Source organism: Geotrypetes seraphini, chromosome 18 (genome assembly GCF_902459505.1).
Source record: "Geotrypetes seraphini chromosome 18, aGeoSer1.1, whole genome shotgun sequence".
Classification (NCBI taxonomy): domain Eukaryota; kingdom Metazoa; phylum Chordata; class Amphibia; order Gymnophiona; family Dermophiidae; genus Geotrypetes; species Geotrypetes seraphini.
The window spans coordinates 15345530-15364350 of record NC_047101.1 but is presented as its reverse complement, the minus strand read 5'-3'; the positions used below and the strand labels follow the sequence as shown (position 1 = coordinate 15364350).

At 40.4% G+C, this 18821-nt stretch overlaps 1 protein-coding gene across 1 annotated transcript in view; it reads left to right on the top strand.

Moving 5' to 3' along the window:
* Positions 1-18821, top strand: part of LOC117351828 (ankyrin repeat and KH domain-containing protein 1-like) — a 167376-nt gene that overhangs the window by 25175 nt on the left and 123380 nt on the right. Inside the window, 5 exon segments of the mRNA XM_033927673.1 lie at positions 1564-1711; positions 5943-6176; positions 12435-12529; positions 12931-13168; positions 14383-14574. Coding sequence (XP_033783564.1) covers positions 1564-1711; positions 5943-6176; positions 12435-12529; positions 12931-13168; positions 14383-14574 — 907 coding nt within the window.

The window sequence follows — 18821 nt, the reverse complement described above, 5'->3', positions numbered from 1 at the left end:
TGGCGCCAGCTGATTGCCTACTGCAGTGTTTCTCGACTACTTCAAGCCAAATACCCCCTAAGTCTAACAAATATCAACCGAGTACCTCTAACCACAGACCTTCTAAGCTCTGCCCCAGATCTCACCCCCTTTACTAATTGTAATGCAATTTTTTCCATTCATTTTTCATATACACACACAATAGCAGATCTAAATTCTCAAAACTGACACATTTCAATCACTATATTGAAAATAAAATCATTTCCCCTACCTTTGTTGTCTGGTGACTTTTTTTATTTTTCCGTGCTTTTAACTATGTTTCCAAGGGCTTCTTTTTCATTGACTGTTTTTTCTCTCCTTCACTTTCTGCCCTATCTTTGGCATTAACTTAACATTCAATTTTTCAATTTTTCTGCTTTCTTCTCAATCTACTTTTCCATGTCTTACTTTCCCTTCCTATCCTTCCCTCCCCATTTCCATGGTTTGACATAGCTCTCCTTCCCCCCCCCCCCCCGTGTAACATTTCTCTCTCCCTTCCTTCTTTCCTTTCTGCCCCCCCCCCCCCACTCGGAGTCCAACATTTCTCTTTTCCTCCCGCATGCTTTTTCTCCTCCGGTCCTCCTTCACTTCCCCAACCAACATATCGCGCTCTCCTGCGTGCCCTAGCGCACTCCTGCTCTCAGATCGTTGCCCGCAGGTGTTAATTTTGGTGAGGCTTTTGGCTTGGTACTCTTACTGTAGAGGGTGGGGTCCCCATCCCCTCTTCTGCCATTCTGCACCCTTTATGGGTGCTGCTCACCTGCCCCTAGCAGCTCTTTGGAAGAAGGGGAAGCTTCAGAAGAAAGGAGCCTAGGATGCTTCCCTCATTTCATATAAGCATTCCTGATCCATGTTGGAAGATGACAGGTGTTTGGAGACTTTTCTGAAGGGGGAGGTCCCTTTGTCAAGAGTGCCTGGGTCAAGGAGTCCTTGGACCAGAGTACAACGGTGTCTCTCATTTTAAAGGAAAGTTTTATAGTTAATTTTTTTAACTTAATGCTGAAATTTAGATGGATATAAGTAAAATTTATTTGAGTTAAAAAGAAAGCTTGTTTACTGTTTTTAACTTGTGTTTTAAGGTGAATTTTTGCATAAATTGTTACATTAGAAATTTAAATAAAATAGTTTGAGACATTTTGACAAGTATGTTACAACAGCAACAACACTATTGTAACAACTGCTATTGAGTCATAAAGAAAATTTCATTTTCTGCCTCCTTATGCCAGCTGCTGTTGGTTTGGTTTGTCATTTAAATTCCTTGAAGCCAGATTTTTCAACTATCTTTTTGCTAAGATGTAACAGATAGCTTGGCTCTGAAGTAATTACCTTTTATGACATTTTGTCATCAGTTTACAGAAAATATTTGAGAATAGATTTTAATATCACTTTTTACTATTTAATTTTTTTTATCGTTTGACTCATACACATTCCCACAATTTATTTTGGGGCTTAGCATGCTTGAATATGGTGAGAACACTGTTAATTATTACAGAATTTGAAGTAATTATTGAAAATGTTTTTGTGTTTTTTTTACTTTCTCTTCAGGTGTTACTTGCTATGCATGCCAACGTTGAAGACCGTGGGAATAAAGGAGACATAACTCCATTAATGGCAGCAGCTAGTGGAGGCTATGTAGATATTGTGAAACTGCTGCTTGTTCATTGTGCTGATGTCAATGCTCAGTCTTCAACAGGTACATATGTTAGAATTTTACAGTTTAATTGGTTAACATGAAGGGACTAGAATTGATTATCTAGTGTAGAAGTTGTTATACCAGAAATTAAATTGGGCAGTCTAGAAGGGCCATCCGAGTTCAGTACTTAGAAGCAACTGCTAAATTTAGTTTTGAAGAGAGAAATGTTTCTGTTTTGCTTCCTTGGTGTGTTTTAACATGAACTCTGAGGACAAGCAGGCATAAGTATCTCAAATGAGGGTGATGTCATTCACTATGAAGTACACTATCACTTAAAATTTTTGGTAGTGCACATACCTTGTGCATGCTGGTGCCTTCCCCTCAGACAGCTCAAGGGACCACCAGTTCTTCATTTTCCATGGAGCTGAGAAGCTGTCTTCAGTTTGTCAAACATTTATCCTTATTTTCTATCTTCCTGTACTTATTTTTCATTTTCCTCAGTTAATTGTTTTTATCGTGTTCCAGTATTTTATCCAACTTTGGTTCATTTTCATCAATTTTTCATTTTTTGGCCTTCGGGCCACTTCAATCTCCTCGGGCTATTGAGCCCTTTGATTTTGCATCTGGTTTTTTTCTCCATGTCAGAGGGCACAGAGTGGCTTTAAGAAATATTCTTGATATAATCAGACCATTTCTTGAAGGGTATTAACGTAGAACATAATCTTTTCCAGAGAAAGGAAAATGGTAAAACCAGAGGACATAATTTGAGGTTGAGGGGTGGTAGATTCAAAGGCAATGTTAGGAAATTCTACTTTACGGAGAGAGTGGTGGATGCCTGGAATACGCTCCCGAGAGAGATGGTGGAGAGTAAAACTGTGACTGAGTTCAAAGAAGTGTGGGATGAGCACAGAGGATCTAGAATCAGAAAATAATATTAAAAATTGAACTAAGGCCAGTACTGGGCAGACTTGCATAGTCTGTGTCTGTATATGGCCATTTGGTGGAGGATGGGCTGGGAGGGTGTAGATGGGCTGGACTAGGTTTTAACGGAGATTTCGGCAGTAGGAACCCAAGCACAGTACCGGGTAGAGCTTTGGATTCTTGCCCAGAAATAGCTAAGAAGAAAAAATTAAAAAAATTTAAATTGAATCAGGTTGGGCAGACTGGATGGACCATTCAGGTCTATATCTGCTGTCATCTACTATGTTACTATGTATATTTCAGGCTCTGACCTACATAATTGATGTATCCATTGTCTGGGTCCTCTTCCTCCATATGCAAAAGCCTGAACAATTCTAAAAAAATAAATAAAAATAATTTGGTGTCATATTTGTACCTACATCGAGCATGATAGGGGACTCTGAACCCAGTACTCAGCCTTCTATGATTCGGTCATCAACACCATGTCCAGGGTGTCAGCTCCTTACAGAGGCAAGACTCTACATCATCGTCATCTATGCTTTGAGTTTTGTGGACTTGGCACACATGAGCTAAGAAGCGCAAACATTCTTCCCCTTCTAGGATTACCACTGCGTTCTCCCAAGTGTCAATGTACCAGGGATCACTCTCCTTCCACCCATATAGTATCCTCATTGGTGTGCCTCAACATCAGTCTCCCACACCCTTGTCAACTGGTATGACAGATTGCTTCCATGTCAATGTTTCTTTCAGTACCAGCACAGTCTTTCCAGTGGGAGATCTAAACTTTACTCGGACAAGAGCTTTCAGGGTTACTACAGTCAGTCTTTAAAGGCTTTTCCATGCTTGCCTCGGCCCAACCCAAGGATACGTTGAAGCATTGATCGAAGCCAGGGCCACTCGCTCCTGTTTGATATTGAACATCAGAGTTGGCATGGACTCACTTGATGCATGCATCTTTATCAGTAGAAGAGTCCTGCCTCATACCATCAATTTCCATCTTGATGCACAGTTAAATAAGAACCTTCTACAATTAATAGGCCTTGTTGTTAAGCTTTCCTCAACTAGGAAATGAGCTTTCATATGTTGGACCAGTCTTTAATGGAACTTTGGTTGGAAAGTGTTCATTAATAACTTTTCTGGGATTTCATAAATTCATAATCCTTTTTTTTTTTCTCTCAACGATACTTTAACATTTTTTCAGTTACTGGTCTACAATTTTGGAATGCTCTTCCTAATCATTTTCGACTTGAAACCAATTTGGAATGATTCAAATCACTTTTAAAATCTATTTTTTATTTTCAGATGCATTTGGTTAACGGCCTCTATTCAATTGATTTACATTTCAGACGGGACTCTGTGAGGTTCAATATGGATCTAGAAGCACACACTTAAGTTTTACTATACTTTTATGTGTCTTTTATTAATAATGTAACTTCATATTTTTTCTTATTGGACTGTATTGTCTGTCTTATTTTAATTTTAACTTTTATTCTAAATGTAAACCGCATAGATTCATTTGCCAATGAGGTATATGAAGCACTAAAACTTGGTAATTAATGGATTTCTATCAGTTGATGCTATTGAGTTGTGGAACTGGTGTCTTGAGATGTACTAGAAGGGGAATAGGTAATGTAAGAGCAGAAGTTCACATATGTATAGGTGGTGGTAATTTTATTAGCAATTGTAAACCACTTCAATACTAATGTACATTGCAATATATCAAATGGGATTGGATTTTAGGCAAACTGAGTCATGGGTCCAATGTCTCGTCTCCTGTTCCCTCCCTTGCTGCCATAGCGAGCATCTTCTCCCCTTCCTTTTCCAACGATGTTGCTGTCACCCTACCTATTTTTATGCCACTTCAAAGGTGCTCTGCACCAGCATGCAGTCTTCAATGCAAGGCCTGTGCTCTTGCTGCTACATCTCGCACCACTCCCACAAGGAAAGGGGGAAGGAGATGGAATTTATACCGGGGACAGTGACTTACCCAAAGTTGCAAGGAGCCGCAGTGGGGAATTGAACCCAGTTTCCCTGGTTCTCAGGCTGCTGCACTAACCATTAGGCGGTTACTCCATCTCTTAAATGCATTGCTTTTGATAGAGGGATGCAGGGCCCACATTAGCATAGAGTACCTTTTTGGAGGATGCAGTGAGAGGTAAGATAACAGCAGCTGCATGTGGAAGAGGATGATGGGCGACGGAATAAAAGAAGGAATAGGAGATGAGATGCTGGATCCCAGGGAGAGTTAGTAGCCTATTCCCAAGTTATCACAATTTCTCACTGTTAGAGGTTTTATAGAGTATGACTTATGAATATCTCTATGGTAGTTAGTAATAGAATAAGCTCTGGAAACACATTGTCAGTGATGTCGCATATTTCTGATTTGCCTGACTTTAGATAACAAAAGTTACAAGTAAGAAACTGCTTTATAGCAGTGTGTCTCAAACTGTGTGCCAGAGAGATTCCAGAATTTTACTTTATTTTTAAAAATTCCCTTTGTAAATTTATACTAAAATAGATGACGTGTACATGTTATGAGTGTCTGTGTGTGTGTAAGGATACAACTGCTCAGACAAACATCCATTCTTTGACATGATTGGTCCTTGAAAACTAACTTAAGTATTTTTATTTTTAATGCAGTCATCCTAACTTGAGCAACAAAGCAATCAAGGCTTTGTTGAATCTTCTTACCTTTGCAAACATGGATTTTCAGCTCTGACAGAAATAAAATTAAAAAAAAGAGAGCGACTGAGGTAGTGGATGATGAAATGTTTGTTGACTATCGAGCTGTGTGTTTGATTTAATTTGCACTCAAAATAAGCACATCAATTGCATTGATTAGCAATTCTATCTAGTTTAACTTCACCGTTGTTACAATTACTCTCAATTTTAATTTTTTGTTGGTTTTGCAATTTTATCATTTCAATTATAATGTGCCTTGAAAAACATTTGCTCCGTTTAATATGCCAGAGCTTAAAAAGTTTGAGAGACGCTGCTTTATAACTTTGAAACTGAGAAATCATTGATTTGGTATCTTATCTTGATATGACCATATGATTTACAGGCATTCAAATTGTAAAATTTTTTTGTATTGCACTGTCCTTTTATTGCACATACCTATGTGGCAGTATATGTGCAATTAAAATTTCCCAGTCACATTGACATGTGGATACCATAGTGTCTCTCTCTGTGTCTCTGTCTCTCTATCTCTCTCTCACACTCTCTCTCTCTCTCTCTCTCTCTCTCTCTCTCTGTCTCTCTGTCTCTCCAGAACGTAACTCTCGTGTTATTGACTCTAGTCAAATGTTTCTCATTCGTCTCTTTTCATTTTACTAGTTTGCTACTAACCTTTTTTTTCTACTCCTTTCAGGGAACACAGCTCTCACATATGCCTGTGCTGGAGGATTTGTTGATGTTGTGAAAGTTCTGCTGAAAGAGGGAGCTAATATTGAGGATCATAATGAAAATGGGCACACACCGTTAATGGAAGCAGCAAGTGCGGGCCATGTAGAGGTTGCACGAGTACTTCTAGAGCATGGAGCAGGCATCAACACGCATTCTAATGAGTTCAAAGAAAGTGCACTTACTTTGGCATGCTATAAAGGTATTATATTTGAAAACATGTTTTTAATTCTATCTAACACAACAGTAAAGAATTTTTAAATGTTATAAGATATTGAAAACTGAGTATATGGTTTGGTTATTAAATTGCCAAAATATATTTTAACTGAATAGCCGATTCAGATATTTATCTACTTTCAATTTAGAAAAGGTTCTTTGTCTGCTGTGTAATTTGCCTTAGTGAAGATTAACAAAAAAAACAACCAAACTTACCAACAATAAAAACTTTGCATTAAGGGTTTGATGAGGAGAAACCACACTGAGGGAAAAAAATTAATATAAAGAAGAGGAGGTAATGTTCGATCCAAGATGGCCGCGGCAGCCTGCTGTTGAGAAAGACGCCGCTAAATCTTCTTCTCTCCTAGCGAGAATTTCCTATAGCTATGCCGAAAAGGAGGGGTAAGAGCATCGGTAGTGCCTACCGATGCCCAGCAGTACCTTAAATTGGCTCCATTGATGAACTTATGCGGCAATTTTAACGTGAATCAGTATTGTCGGGACTCCGCCTGCTGGAGACGCCGGCGGGGAGTGATGCTGTGGTTGATCTCCCAGGGCTGGATGCAACCTTGAGCCCCGACATCAGAGCATCGTCCCCGCAACCTCAGAGAAGAAGCTCTCCACATGAGCTCGACATGACCGAGGGGGCAGTGTTTGAGCCACAGGAGGCCGGTGAGGATTTGTTAATGGACTCTGAGGGGATTTTGGTAACCCTTGAGAGATTGCCTGAGGAAGGAACATCAACGGTGGCGGACCAAGGCAGACAAGAGGTATGCCTGGAAACTGGGAAAGTTTCTTTGCCACTTGATACATTTTCAACAATAATTAAACCACCTGAGGTTACTTTGGATGTCTGTGGGATCTTGTAGTTAACTTGGGAAAATCGATTGCGCCTCAAGTTAATGAATTAGGGGAGAAGTTGAAAGTACAGGCAAAATAACTCTCTACTTTAAAACAAGATACTTTAACAACTAAAAATGACTTACAAAAAATTTCTATGGAGGTGACTTCAGTTAAGAAAATCCAAGAAGCATTGGTAACAGATAATATTCTCCTAAGGAAGAAATTAGAAGTACTGGAAAACCAAAGTAGAGTTAATAATTTATGTATATTGAATTTTCCAAAGATTCCTATTGTTACTCCATTAGAAATGTTAGAGGTACTTTAAAGAGATCTTAAATATACCAGAGCAATCTATACCTCCCTTTGTTCGGGTCTATTATCTTCCAAAGAAAAAAGATCAACAACTTGAAAGTGAAAATCAACAAGAGGCCCCCACTAGATGTTTCCAATTTGTTAGAAGTATCTGATGCGTCTCTTTCTTCTCCAGCTACACTTTTGCTGATGGTAGCTCTCTCACCGGATAAAGAATGGATTTTAAGAATGTTTTTTCAAAAGATCTAAGGAGTTTTGGAGACATAAAATCCGAATGTTTCCAGATGTCTCAAGGGGGAGACAAAAAAAGAGACGACAGTTCTTGATTTTGAGACCAGCAGTAACTGAGATAGGTGGTGTTTTCCACTTAAGATTTCATTGCAAGTGTGTGATTAAATATCAGTCCTTAAAGTATGTTTTCCTGGAACCATCTCTGTTATCCAGTTCTCTTAAATGCCTTGGGAGAGAAGAGAAATAATAACATCATATCTGAATGAGTTAAGAATTCCATTTAACAGTTTGAGCTATGCAGCATTTTGAATGAACTATTCTGAGCTATTTTGAGCTATGTAGCATTTTGAGTCAATTTAATTCACGGAGTGGTTGAAGAATTTGGATGCATAATGATCCCTGAGGAAGATAGTGAAATAGTGTCCCTTGTTGGATTGCATCAACACTCCCTTTATTAAGCTCAAAATCAGTATGTTTGATCGATCTTTTGTTACCATTATAGCATGCAATTTCACCGAGTGATATTTTCAACATTTTGGGTTTGCTTTTTGAGGTTTACTGAGTGAGAGATGAACACATAATTTGTTGAACACATATGCAGTAGACTCTCTGTTAATGGGACATCAATTAACCAGAACCCTCAACCAGAAAAAAAATCTAAGAAATACTGGAATTTATGTGTAAACTTGGCATGCCGCACTTGAGTATGCCCATGCTTTGCCTAGCACATGTCCAGTAGTTTGTCTGGAACAGTTTATGGTATGACATAGTCTGGGCTATAGTATTAGGCCTATTTTTAATAGTAACTCTTAAGCAACTAGAAACTACATTTATCTGGCATCTATCAATCTCCACGGGTGCCAGAACCTAAGAGTCTACTGTATTAATTTTCAAGTCTTGAGAAGCACATGATGTGAATATACTGACAAAAAAGATTCAATTGCTCCACTTGTCTTTTGATAACATGCCGGGGTACACATATTTACCGATACCCCATTTTATTAAAAGTAACCACTCTTTGAACAACAGATTTGTGTTCTGAGACATTCTACCTTATCGGCACAGATAGCATGCCTTATTCACTGTGATCTGCACGTTCTGGAGTTCTATCCAGTCTTTTTAGAACTGGACCGTGTATTGCTTATTCTAGAGCACGCAATATCCGCGATCATGTGCATTCTATTAACAAACCAGTTCCCTTGAATAACGGACACCATAGTCCTTGAGGTTCTTGCAGGACCTGCAGCACTTCTTTGAATCTCTCAGTGGCCCCACCCCCATACACTTTATCTTTTGAAATTTCATACCACATGCGAGTTATCTTTTGTTTATAATTATATGTCCGTGTCAGCACCTCTGTGGGTCAAACCAAGAGAGACACAATGGTGTGCTTATTGGAGCACAGAAGCCAATCTAAAACAACAATTACAACTCCTATGATAACATCTTTTGCAAATGATTTTGAACAACTTAGATGTTTATTATTGAGCAGATCAAAGAATTCCATATTGAGGGGAAATGGGGGAAAACAGATTAATTGTGAGAGAAAGAGTATTGTATTTGTCAGTTGCAAGTAGCAGGCCTCTTGGGCTTGAATGAGGCTATCAAATGGAACACAATCATTTAAGTTAACATTTTTATGAGATACCAAAAATAGAATTTATAGTTTTCATTTCTTGTCATTGCATTTTGGTACAATAAAATTTTCCATAATGTGACCATTCCATTTTTACGGTGGCGTCTTTCTGAGTATTTAGGACACCATGACACTCATCAATTCATTTTCCATTTTGAGTTATGCAGCATTTTGAGTGAATTTAATTCACAGAGTGGTTGAGAAATTTGAGTGCATAGCGATCCCTTAGGAAGACAGCAAAATGGGGTCCATCATTGGATCACATCAACACTCCCTTTATTCAGCTCAAGATCAGTTTGATGTTTTGTTACCATTATAGCATGCAGTTTCATAGTGTTTTTTTTTTTTGTTTGTTTTTACCATTTTGGATTTCCATTTTGAGGTTTGAGTGAGTGATGAACACACAGTTTAACACATTAATTTTCTTAGGCTTGAGCCATGTGATGTGAATATACTGACAAAATGAGCAAATTGCTCCATTTGTCTTCCCATAAAGTGCCGGTGTACCCATGTTCACTGATACTACCTCTATATTAAATGTTTTTTCCTCAGTGTGCTTTCTCCTTCTCTTAAACCCTTAATGCAAGGTAGTTATTTTTTTGCTATTTTTCCTCTTTCATTGAGGTCTTTTGGAGTGGATTATTGAAGATTAAAGCAAATCACAGTTAGTCTGTCTGCACTTATACGCAGACCTGTAAAATTTCATGCTTGGAAGGTTAGCATTAACATTGTGTGGTCTAACTAAGTCAGTGTTTCAACTGCTTCAAACCAAGTACCCACTAAGTCTAACACATATCAACCAAGTACTCCTGTCTAAGCTCTGCCCCTGACCCCACCCCCATAATAGTACTAATTGTAATGCAATTTCTTCCATCCATTTTTCATATACACACAGTATAATCTTATTAATACATAATGGAAACCACAAAATTAAAAAAACAAAACGCAAAGTACAGTGTATGCAGAGAAAATGTTAATTATTTATATTTGGGGTTTTATTTCAAAGAAGTCAAGGCAGATGACTAAAATATGCAATGTCATCTCAGTAACAACTATAGAAAAACAGAAAAATATAGGGCCTGTTTTACAAAGCCGTGCTAGGAGCTGCTGCACGGTAACGGACCCGAAGCCCATAGAGATTTAAAGGGCTTCGGGGCTGTTGCCGCATAGCAGCCACTAGCGCGGTTTTGTAAAGCAGGCCCATAGTGCAAAATATAGGCAGCAGATATAAATTCTCAAAACGGACACATTTCGATCACTAAATTGAAAATAAAATCATTTTTCCTACCTTTGGCTGGTGATTTCATGAGTTTATGGTTGCATTTCCTTCTGACTGTGCATCCAATATTTCTTTCTTTCTGCCTCTTGCTTCCTCTGCTTGCTGCCTCTTGCTTCCTTTCCTCAGGACCTTATTCCCTTCCCCAACCAACATCTCCCTCCATGAGTCCAACATTTCTCCTTCTCTCATCCCCGGATCATGTGCAGCATTTTTCACCATTGCCTACCAGCCCTATGCCCATTTCTCCTTCTCTCACCCCTCCCCAGCACCATGCCACATTTTTCCCTCTATCACTGTCCAGTATTCCTCCCCCTTGCATCCCTTTCAGTCTATCCCTCTGTTCCGTCTCCACCACCATATCTCTTTCATCCTTCTCGTCCCCTTGCATCTCTACCTCTCTCTATGTCCAATTTTTCTCTTTATTCCTTTTTCCATGTGCACCATCTTTCCCTCTCACTCACACACTCAAGCCCAACAATTCTCCCTTTCTATTCCCTCCCAAGTTAGTGCTCTCTTCTGTGTCCCATGTTCATGCCACCTCGCTTCTCAGTCAAGTTCATGCCCCTCCAATGCCCCAATGAGTTCCTTTCTTCCCCTCCTTTCTACCTTTGTCCCAGAAAGGTCATGTCCCTTTACTTGTTATAACCGCACTCAGTCCATTTGCCTTCAGCGGTGTGTTGGGGGAATACAGGCAGCGATTCACATGCTGCATGGGTCAAACTTTCCCTCCGACGTCAGAGATAAGGTTTCCAGGTCAGCTACGTGCAGCGTGTGAACCGCAGCAGGCTCTGTCTCCCCCCAACAAGTCGCTGAAGGCAGAAGGAGTGAGTGCATCAAGGAGGTAACTGGGAATCTCCCCCCTCCCCCTTGCTGACTCAAGCTTTCCTTTGACATCAGAGGAAAGCTCTGTGTGTTGACTTCAAGAGGGAAGGGGAGGGGCGGTCCGGGCAGAAATCCCCGGCAGCGGCTTCAGCGAGTGGAGCAGATAGCATGGAGGGATCCTTGGTGGTAGCAGCGTGGCTTCAGAAGGGCAGGGAATATTCTCCTCTTTCTTTATATCCCCATGTGCACCATCTCTCATTCCCTCTCTGACACCCAATTCTTTCTTTCTATTCCCTCCCTCACCTCAGCATCTCTTTCCCTCACTCCCTCTATTCTTCCATCCTTTGTCTGAAGTTTGTGCTCCCTCCCTCATCCCAACATGCCCCCTTCCCCTCCCTAAACTAAACTAAAACTTGAATCGAGCTTTATTATTTGAAGATGACCCGGTCTATAAATTTGAGTTCCAACATAACCCTCTCCCTCCCTCCATTCTGTGCCTCAAGTATGTGCCTCCCGCCGGTGGGTGTTTACCTTCTGGCTGGCTCCCTCCTCCTCCTTGGGGCAGTCGTTTTTCTGCCCCAAACTGCGGGCGGCGGCTCCTAGGCACAGTGGCTGAGCCAGAAGCCTTCTCTCTGATGTTGCAACGTCAGAGGGAAGGCTTCCGGATCATCCGCGGTCGTGCAAGGAGATACCATCCGTGGCTTTGGGCAGAGAAACAACTGCAGCAGGGAGGAGGAGGGAGCCGGCCAGAAGGTAAACACCTGGGGGTGGCAATGGGCAAAACGCAACATCACCATCAAGCTGGGCCGCTCGAAACACCTTGCTGGACTGCATGTGGGTCATGGGTTTGGACACCCCTGCTTTAGGCTTAGTATATTATTAATTAATTTTTTATTTTTTTTTTTTTTTTTTTAATCAAAGGTAATGGAGGGTGAATTTAGTAGCCAAGTGTCATAAAGTAGGAGAGGTGGGCTTTCTGATTCTTGTATTTGGAGAGGTAGAACTTCCAATTTTCAGTTCTCACAGAATTTAAGACAATATGGCTGCAAGATGAGAATTTTATGTTTGCACAATGTGTAAAAATACATTAATTAGCATTTAATACTGTATTTTATTTGTAGGTCATTTAGATATGGTTCGTTTTTTGCTTGAAGCTGGAGCAGACCAAGAACATAAAACAGATGAAATGCACACTGCTTTAATGGAAGCGTGTATGGTAGGTCACACCCATTAACTTCACATTTTCCCTTGAAATCTTTTTTGCCATTTAAGATTTTTTTTTTTTTTTCTTAAACCTTGACTTAACTGAATTTTAGAAAGTGTTAATGACATTGAATATTTCTGTTTAAAGATTTTATAAATCACGCTGCTTTAGGTTGTTTTCTTTGTGGTTTTTAAGTTTAATATTAGTGCTGATAATGTTAAATGATAAACAATGTAGTTTTCCTTAAACATTTTTAATGTGGGAATTTATTTTCATTTATAAGTTCAAAAACATTAAAATCTAAAGTTTCCATTTAGAATGTATCATGTGTTCCCTACTAAATGTAGTGCTTGAAGAATTGATACTTTCGTTATAACTATTTGGGGTTTTTTCATTTTTAAACATTTTAATAGGATGGACATGTGGAGGTTGCTCGTTTGCTTTTAGACAGTGGTGCCCAGGTAAACATGCCTGCGGATTCCTTTGAATCACCACTCACATTGGCTGCATGTGGCGGACATGTTGAGCTGGCAGCCTTGTTGATAGAGAGAGGAGCAAATTTAGAAGAAGTTAATGATGAAGGTTACACACCATTAATGGAGGCTGCGCGAGAAGGACATGAGGAAATGGTTGCTCTACTGCTGGCACAAGGTATGAAGAACTGTGAATTATAGCTTTATGTTAATATGAGGCTCATGTTTACTTTGATCAAAACAGTGTTGTTGGAAAAATAATTTTCCACTTTAGAAATAATTAGTAGTAGTAAAGTGCTACCAGATGTACGCAGCACTGTATAGAGTCACGAAGAAGACAGTCCCTGCTCAAAGGAGCTTACAATCTAAACAAACAGGATGCCATGGATACAGGTAATAGAAATGGTTAATCTGCTGGCTAGGTTGGATGGGCAGTGGGGAGTAGGGTTATGTATTGAAGGCTATATCAAAAAGGTGGGTTTTTAGTCTGCTGTTAAACAAGGGAAGGGACATGGTGGACAAAGTCAGGTAATTTATTCCAGGCATAGGGGGCAGCTAGATGAAAGGAACGAAGTTTGGAATTGGCAGTGAAGGTGAAGGGTACAGCTAAGAGCAGTTTATCTGAGGAATGGAGTTCTCTGGAAGGTGTATAAGGAGAGATATTGAGGGGTAGCAGAATGAACACACTTGTAATAATGAGCATGCTTATCGTATATTGTGATTTTCTCCCCCCCCCCCCCCTCTGGTGGCCAGCGTTTTGCGGTTAACTGCTTTTTACGGGCTTTAGGGATCTATTCTCAAACAAGACACATGGAATTATTGAGAAGCAAGTTTGTTTGAGAATACATCACTAAAGCCCATAAAACACAGTTAACTGCAAAACACTGGCCACCATAGGGGGGGAGGGGATCAAATAAGCATGTTCATCATCATCATCACTTTTCAATGCTATTAAATTTGGAAATCTTTGAGGGTGAAGGTCTTATGATGATGTATGGTTATTTTAGTGAATCTCAAGTATGAGCTCACTGAATGGATAAGAACACTGCTGCTATGTGAAAAGTGGAAAACTATTCTCTGCTTGAATTTTGAGTGTCCAGAGTGTATGTGCTTTATGTTGGATTTTATTCCTCCGGCCCTTCAGTTTTTTTGATTGACTGATCATTTTATGTGATGTCATGTTAAGTGTATTGGCAAGAAAATTCTCCCAAATTTTGGTCAATTTTGCCCATAAAGAAAGTTTACAATACCATGTACAACTGGCCATCTGCAAGTAACAGTAAAATTGAGTTTCCACTGATGAAATACATAAAGACCACATTTGTATTACAGTTATTAAATGTAAATGATGATCATTTATACAGCAGAATAACTTATACAATATCTCTTTAGGTGCTAACATAAATGCACAAACAGAAGAAACGCAAGAAACAGCACTTACTTTAGCTTGCTGTGGAGGATTTTCAGAGGTGGCAGACTTTCTCATCAAGGCAGGAGCTGATATAGAGCTTGGATGTTCTACACCTTTAATGGAAGCTGCTCAAGAAGGACATCTTGAACTGGTTAAATATTTGCTGGCAGCAGGTGTGTTGAAGTGAAAACTGAAAGCTTGCTTGACTTTGTACATTTGAAACTGGTAAACTATATCTTGCAAGATGCTGTAAGTGGCTGGCTTTAAAAACAAATTTTTTTTCACTTTCAAGTCATGTGTACAGTGCCCAAAAGCTATAACCTGAATCATACAGTTAACTCTAGACATATCAGGTTTGTCATAGTATATTTGGACATCATAGTTTGGTTCAAGAAGGGATTGGACAATTTCCTGAAGGAAAAGGGGATAGAAGGGTATGGATAGAGGATCACTATACAGGTCCTGGACCTGATGGGCCGCCGCGTGAGCGGACTGCTGGACATGATGAACCTTTGGTCTTACCCAGCAGAGGCACTGCTTAAGTTCTTATGTTTAAGGAACAGTCCGGGGAAAATGCTTGAGTACCTGAATTAATTCATGTAAACCGTTCTGAGCTCCCCTTGGAGAACGGTAGAAAAAATGGAATAAATAAGATGAGAATGTCAGACAGGGTGTATCGTATTAACTTGCGCTGGATAATGAGTAAAAATTTATTAGAAAAGAGCCAAAAGGATTTAGTACCAGGAGATAATCCTAAAACACCACAAAATAGTGCAAGCAATAGACTTTAAATTTGTTTTGGTATGGATGGGCACATTAGATAGGCCATATGATCTTCATCTGCATTCATTTTATCTATATCTGTGGTTTTATGATTGATGATGTCTTTACCTTCTTGCTTACTGCTGGAAAATTGCCACGACAGTCATACAACCTGAGGCAAAAATACCCCTCCCCATACTTCTACATGAATTTACCTTATATGTATTTTTGTTCCATACATTGCTTCCTACCTTAATTCCCCCTTCTAGGCATTTTCAGTCAAAATACCAGTAGATCCAGGAATGCAAGATCCTTCCCCAGACTTAGAAAGACTGGAATTTTCCATCTTTTGCCTCCATAAAGCAGGGATACTATGGCTTAGATTTCTTTTGCCAAACTTAAGGCCAGAAGTCCCCAAAGTCTCTCCTTGAGGGCTGAATCCAGTCGGGTTTTCAGAATTTCCCCAATGAATATGCATGAGATCTATGTGCATGCACTGCTTTCAATGCATATTCATTGGGGAAATCCTGAAAACCCGACTGGATTCGGCTCTCAAGGAGGGACTTTGGGGACCCCTGCTTAAGGCTATATTGTGGTTCTGCCAGGGAAGCAGAAACCATTGATTTTTTTGGAATGTAGTCTCCACACTTTATCTGACAATTCATAATTTTTACTTTTGTCAAATTTGTTAGATGACAGGTGAATTATTAAATATGTGCACAGACGTACTAACTAATCTAATAATCCTAGCTGAATGACAATAAATCATTCTTTAGCTTCCTTCCAAACCAGCACAGAACAGATGGGCTTATACTCCTCTGCCAGCAGGTGGAGACTGAGACATTGACTTTTGGCTGTACAGTGCTCCCCCGCGAATTCGCTGTTGGCGGTCCCGTGAATGACTGGGCAGGAGAGAGCAGCCGGCGAGTGAAGGAAATAACTCGCGGTATGCTCCAACCGTCTTTCTGTACTAAAGTCGGGCCTTACCAATCAGGAGCTGCTTTGTCTGTGGCCTCAGGTGACCTCCCTCCTGTGTTAGAGAGACAGGAACAGGTTTTAAATGTTTTTCCTCCTGTCCTGTTTCTTTCCCAGGGGTCTCTGTTTTTTGGGGGGGTCTTTGCCTTCCACGTCTGCCCCCCTTGGAGTCCTCGTTGTCTTTGTCCAAACCGCGGGATTTGTGGGATGAGGATTTTTTTATTTGCGGAAGTTCTCGGACTGGGAGAAAGTAACTAGCGGAGTGCCTCAAGGTTCGGTTCTTGGGCCCATCCTATTCAATATTTTCATAAATATCCTGGAAGATGAAACGACCAGTGAAATCATCAAGTTTGCTGATGACACAAAGCTGTGTCGGGCAATCAGGTCACAGACGGACAGCGAGGAACTCCAGAGAGATTTGAGACAACTAGAGAAATGGGCAGAGAAGTGGCAAATGAAGTTTAATGTAGAAAAATGCAAAGTGATGCACCTGGGCAGGAAAAACGAGCACCAGTATACCTTGTTTGATGCAACTTTGGGCAAAAGCAAACAAGAAAAGGACCTGGGGGTAATGATAGACAGGACCCTGAAGCCGTCGGCTCAATGTGCAGCGGCGGCAAAAAAAGCAAACAGGATGTTGGGCATGATTAAGAAGGGTATCACGAGTAGATCTGAGGATGTCATAATGCCACTTTACAGAGCGATGGTAAGACCACACTTGGAATACTGTGTCCAACATTGGTCTCCCTACCTAAAGAAGGATATAATACTACTGGAGAGGGTGCAGAGGCGAGCGACGAAGTTTGTAAAAGGTATGGAGAACTTGAGCTACAAGGATCGCCTCAGAAAACTAGGATTATTCACACCTCGAGAAGAGGAGACTGCAAGGGGATCCGATAGAGACTTTTAAAATACTTTTAAAAGACTCAACCGCAGCAAATTGATAAGGATCTGATTGTGGATATCCAAAAGTTTGGAAGGAAAGAGGAAGTTCTGCTGTTGGGAGATTTCAACCTGCCGGATGTGGACTGGAATTTTCTGTCTGCAGAATCGGAAAGAAGTAGGGAGATTGTGGATGCCTTTCAAGAGGCTCTGCTCAGACAAATGGTGATGGAACCCACAAGGGAAAAAGCGATATTGGATCTGGTCCTCACAACTGGAGAGAGTATCTCTAATGTTCGAGTGGGTGCTCACCTGGGAAGTAGCGATCATCAAACAGTTTGGTTTGATATAATGGCTAAAGTGGAGAGCGGCCGCACGATACTTAAAGTCCTAGATTTCAAACGTACGGACTTTAATGCTATGGGAGAGTACCTGAAGAAAGAGCTGTTAGGATGGGAGGACATAAGAGAAGTGGAAAGACAGTGGTCTAAGCTGAAAGGAGCGATAAAAATGGCAACGGACCTTTATGTGAAGAAAATCAATAAAAACAAGAGAAAAAGGAAGCCGATATGGTTCTCCAACCTAGTGGCTGAGAAAATAAAGGCGAAAGAGTTGGCATTCGTGAAATATAAAAAAAACCAAGAAGAGGAGAGCAGAAAGGACTACAGGGTGAAACTGAAAGAAGCCAAGAGAGAGATACGTCTGGCGAAAGCACAGGCGGAAGAACAAATGGCTAAAAATGTAAAAAAGGGAGACAAAAATTTTTTCAGATATATTAGTGAAAGGAGGAAGATAAAAAATGGAATTGCTAGGCTAAAAGATGCTGGGAACCAATATGTGGAAAGTGATGAGGAGAAAGCGAATGTGCTAAACAAATACTTCTGTTCTGTGTTCACAGAAGAAAATCCTGGAGAAGGACCGAGATTGTCCGGCAAAGTTACACGAGAAAATGGAGTAGATTCTGCGCCGTTCACAGAGAAGGGTGTTTATGAGCAACTTTAAAAACTGAAGGTGGACAAAGCGATGGGACCAGATGGGATCCATCCCAGGATACTAAGGGAGCTCAGAGAGGTTCTGGCGAGTCCTATTAAAGACTTGTTCAACAAATCTCTGGAGACGGGAGTGATTCCTGGGGATTGGAGGAGAGCGGATGTGGTCCCTATTCATAAAAGTGGTCACAGGGATGAAGCAGGAAACTACAGGCACGAGCCTCACTTCAGTTGTTGGAAAAATAATGGAAGTTTAGCTGAAAGAATGGATAGTGTACTTCCTTGAATCTAATGGGTTACAGGATCCGAGGCAACATGGCTTTACAAAAGGTAAATCGTGCCAAACGAACCTGATTGAATTTTTTGATTGGGTGACCAGAGAGCTGGATCGAGGACATATGCTAGATGTAATTTACTTGGATTTCAGCAAAGCCTTTGATACAGTTCCTCATAGGAGGCTGTTGAACAAACTTGAAGGGATGAAGTTAGGACCCAAAGTGGTGAACTGGGTCAGAAACTGGCTGTTGGACAGACGCCAGAGGGTGGTGGTTAATGGAAGTCACTCGAAGGAAGGAAAGGTGAGTAGTGGAGTCCCTCAGGGATTAGTGCTGGGGCCAATCCTGTTCAATATGTTTGTGAGTGACATTGCTGAAAGGATAGAAGGAAAAGTGTGCCTTTTTGCAGATGATACTAAGATTTGTAACAGAGTAGGCACCGAAGAGGGAGTGGAAAATATGAAAAAGGATCTGCAAAAGTTAGAGGAATGGTCTAATGCCTGGCAACTAAAATTCAATGCAAAGAAATGCAGAGTA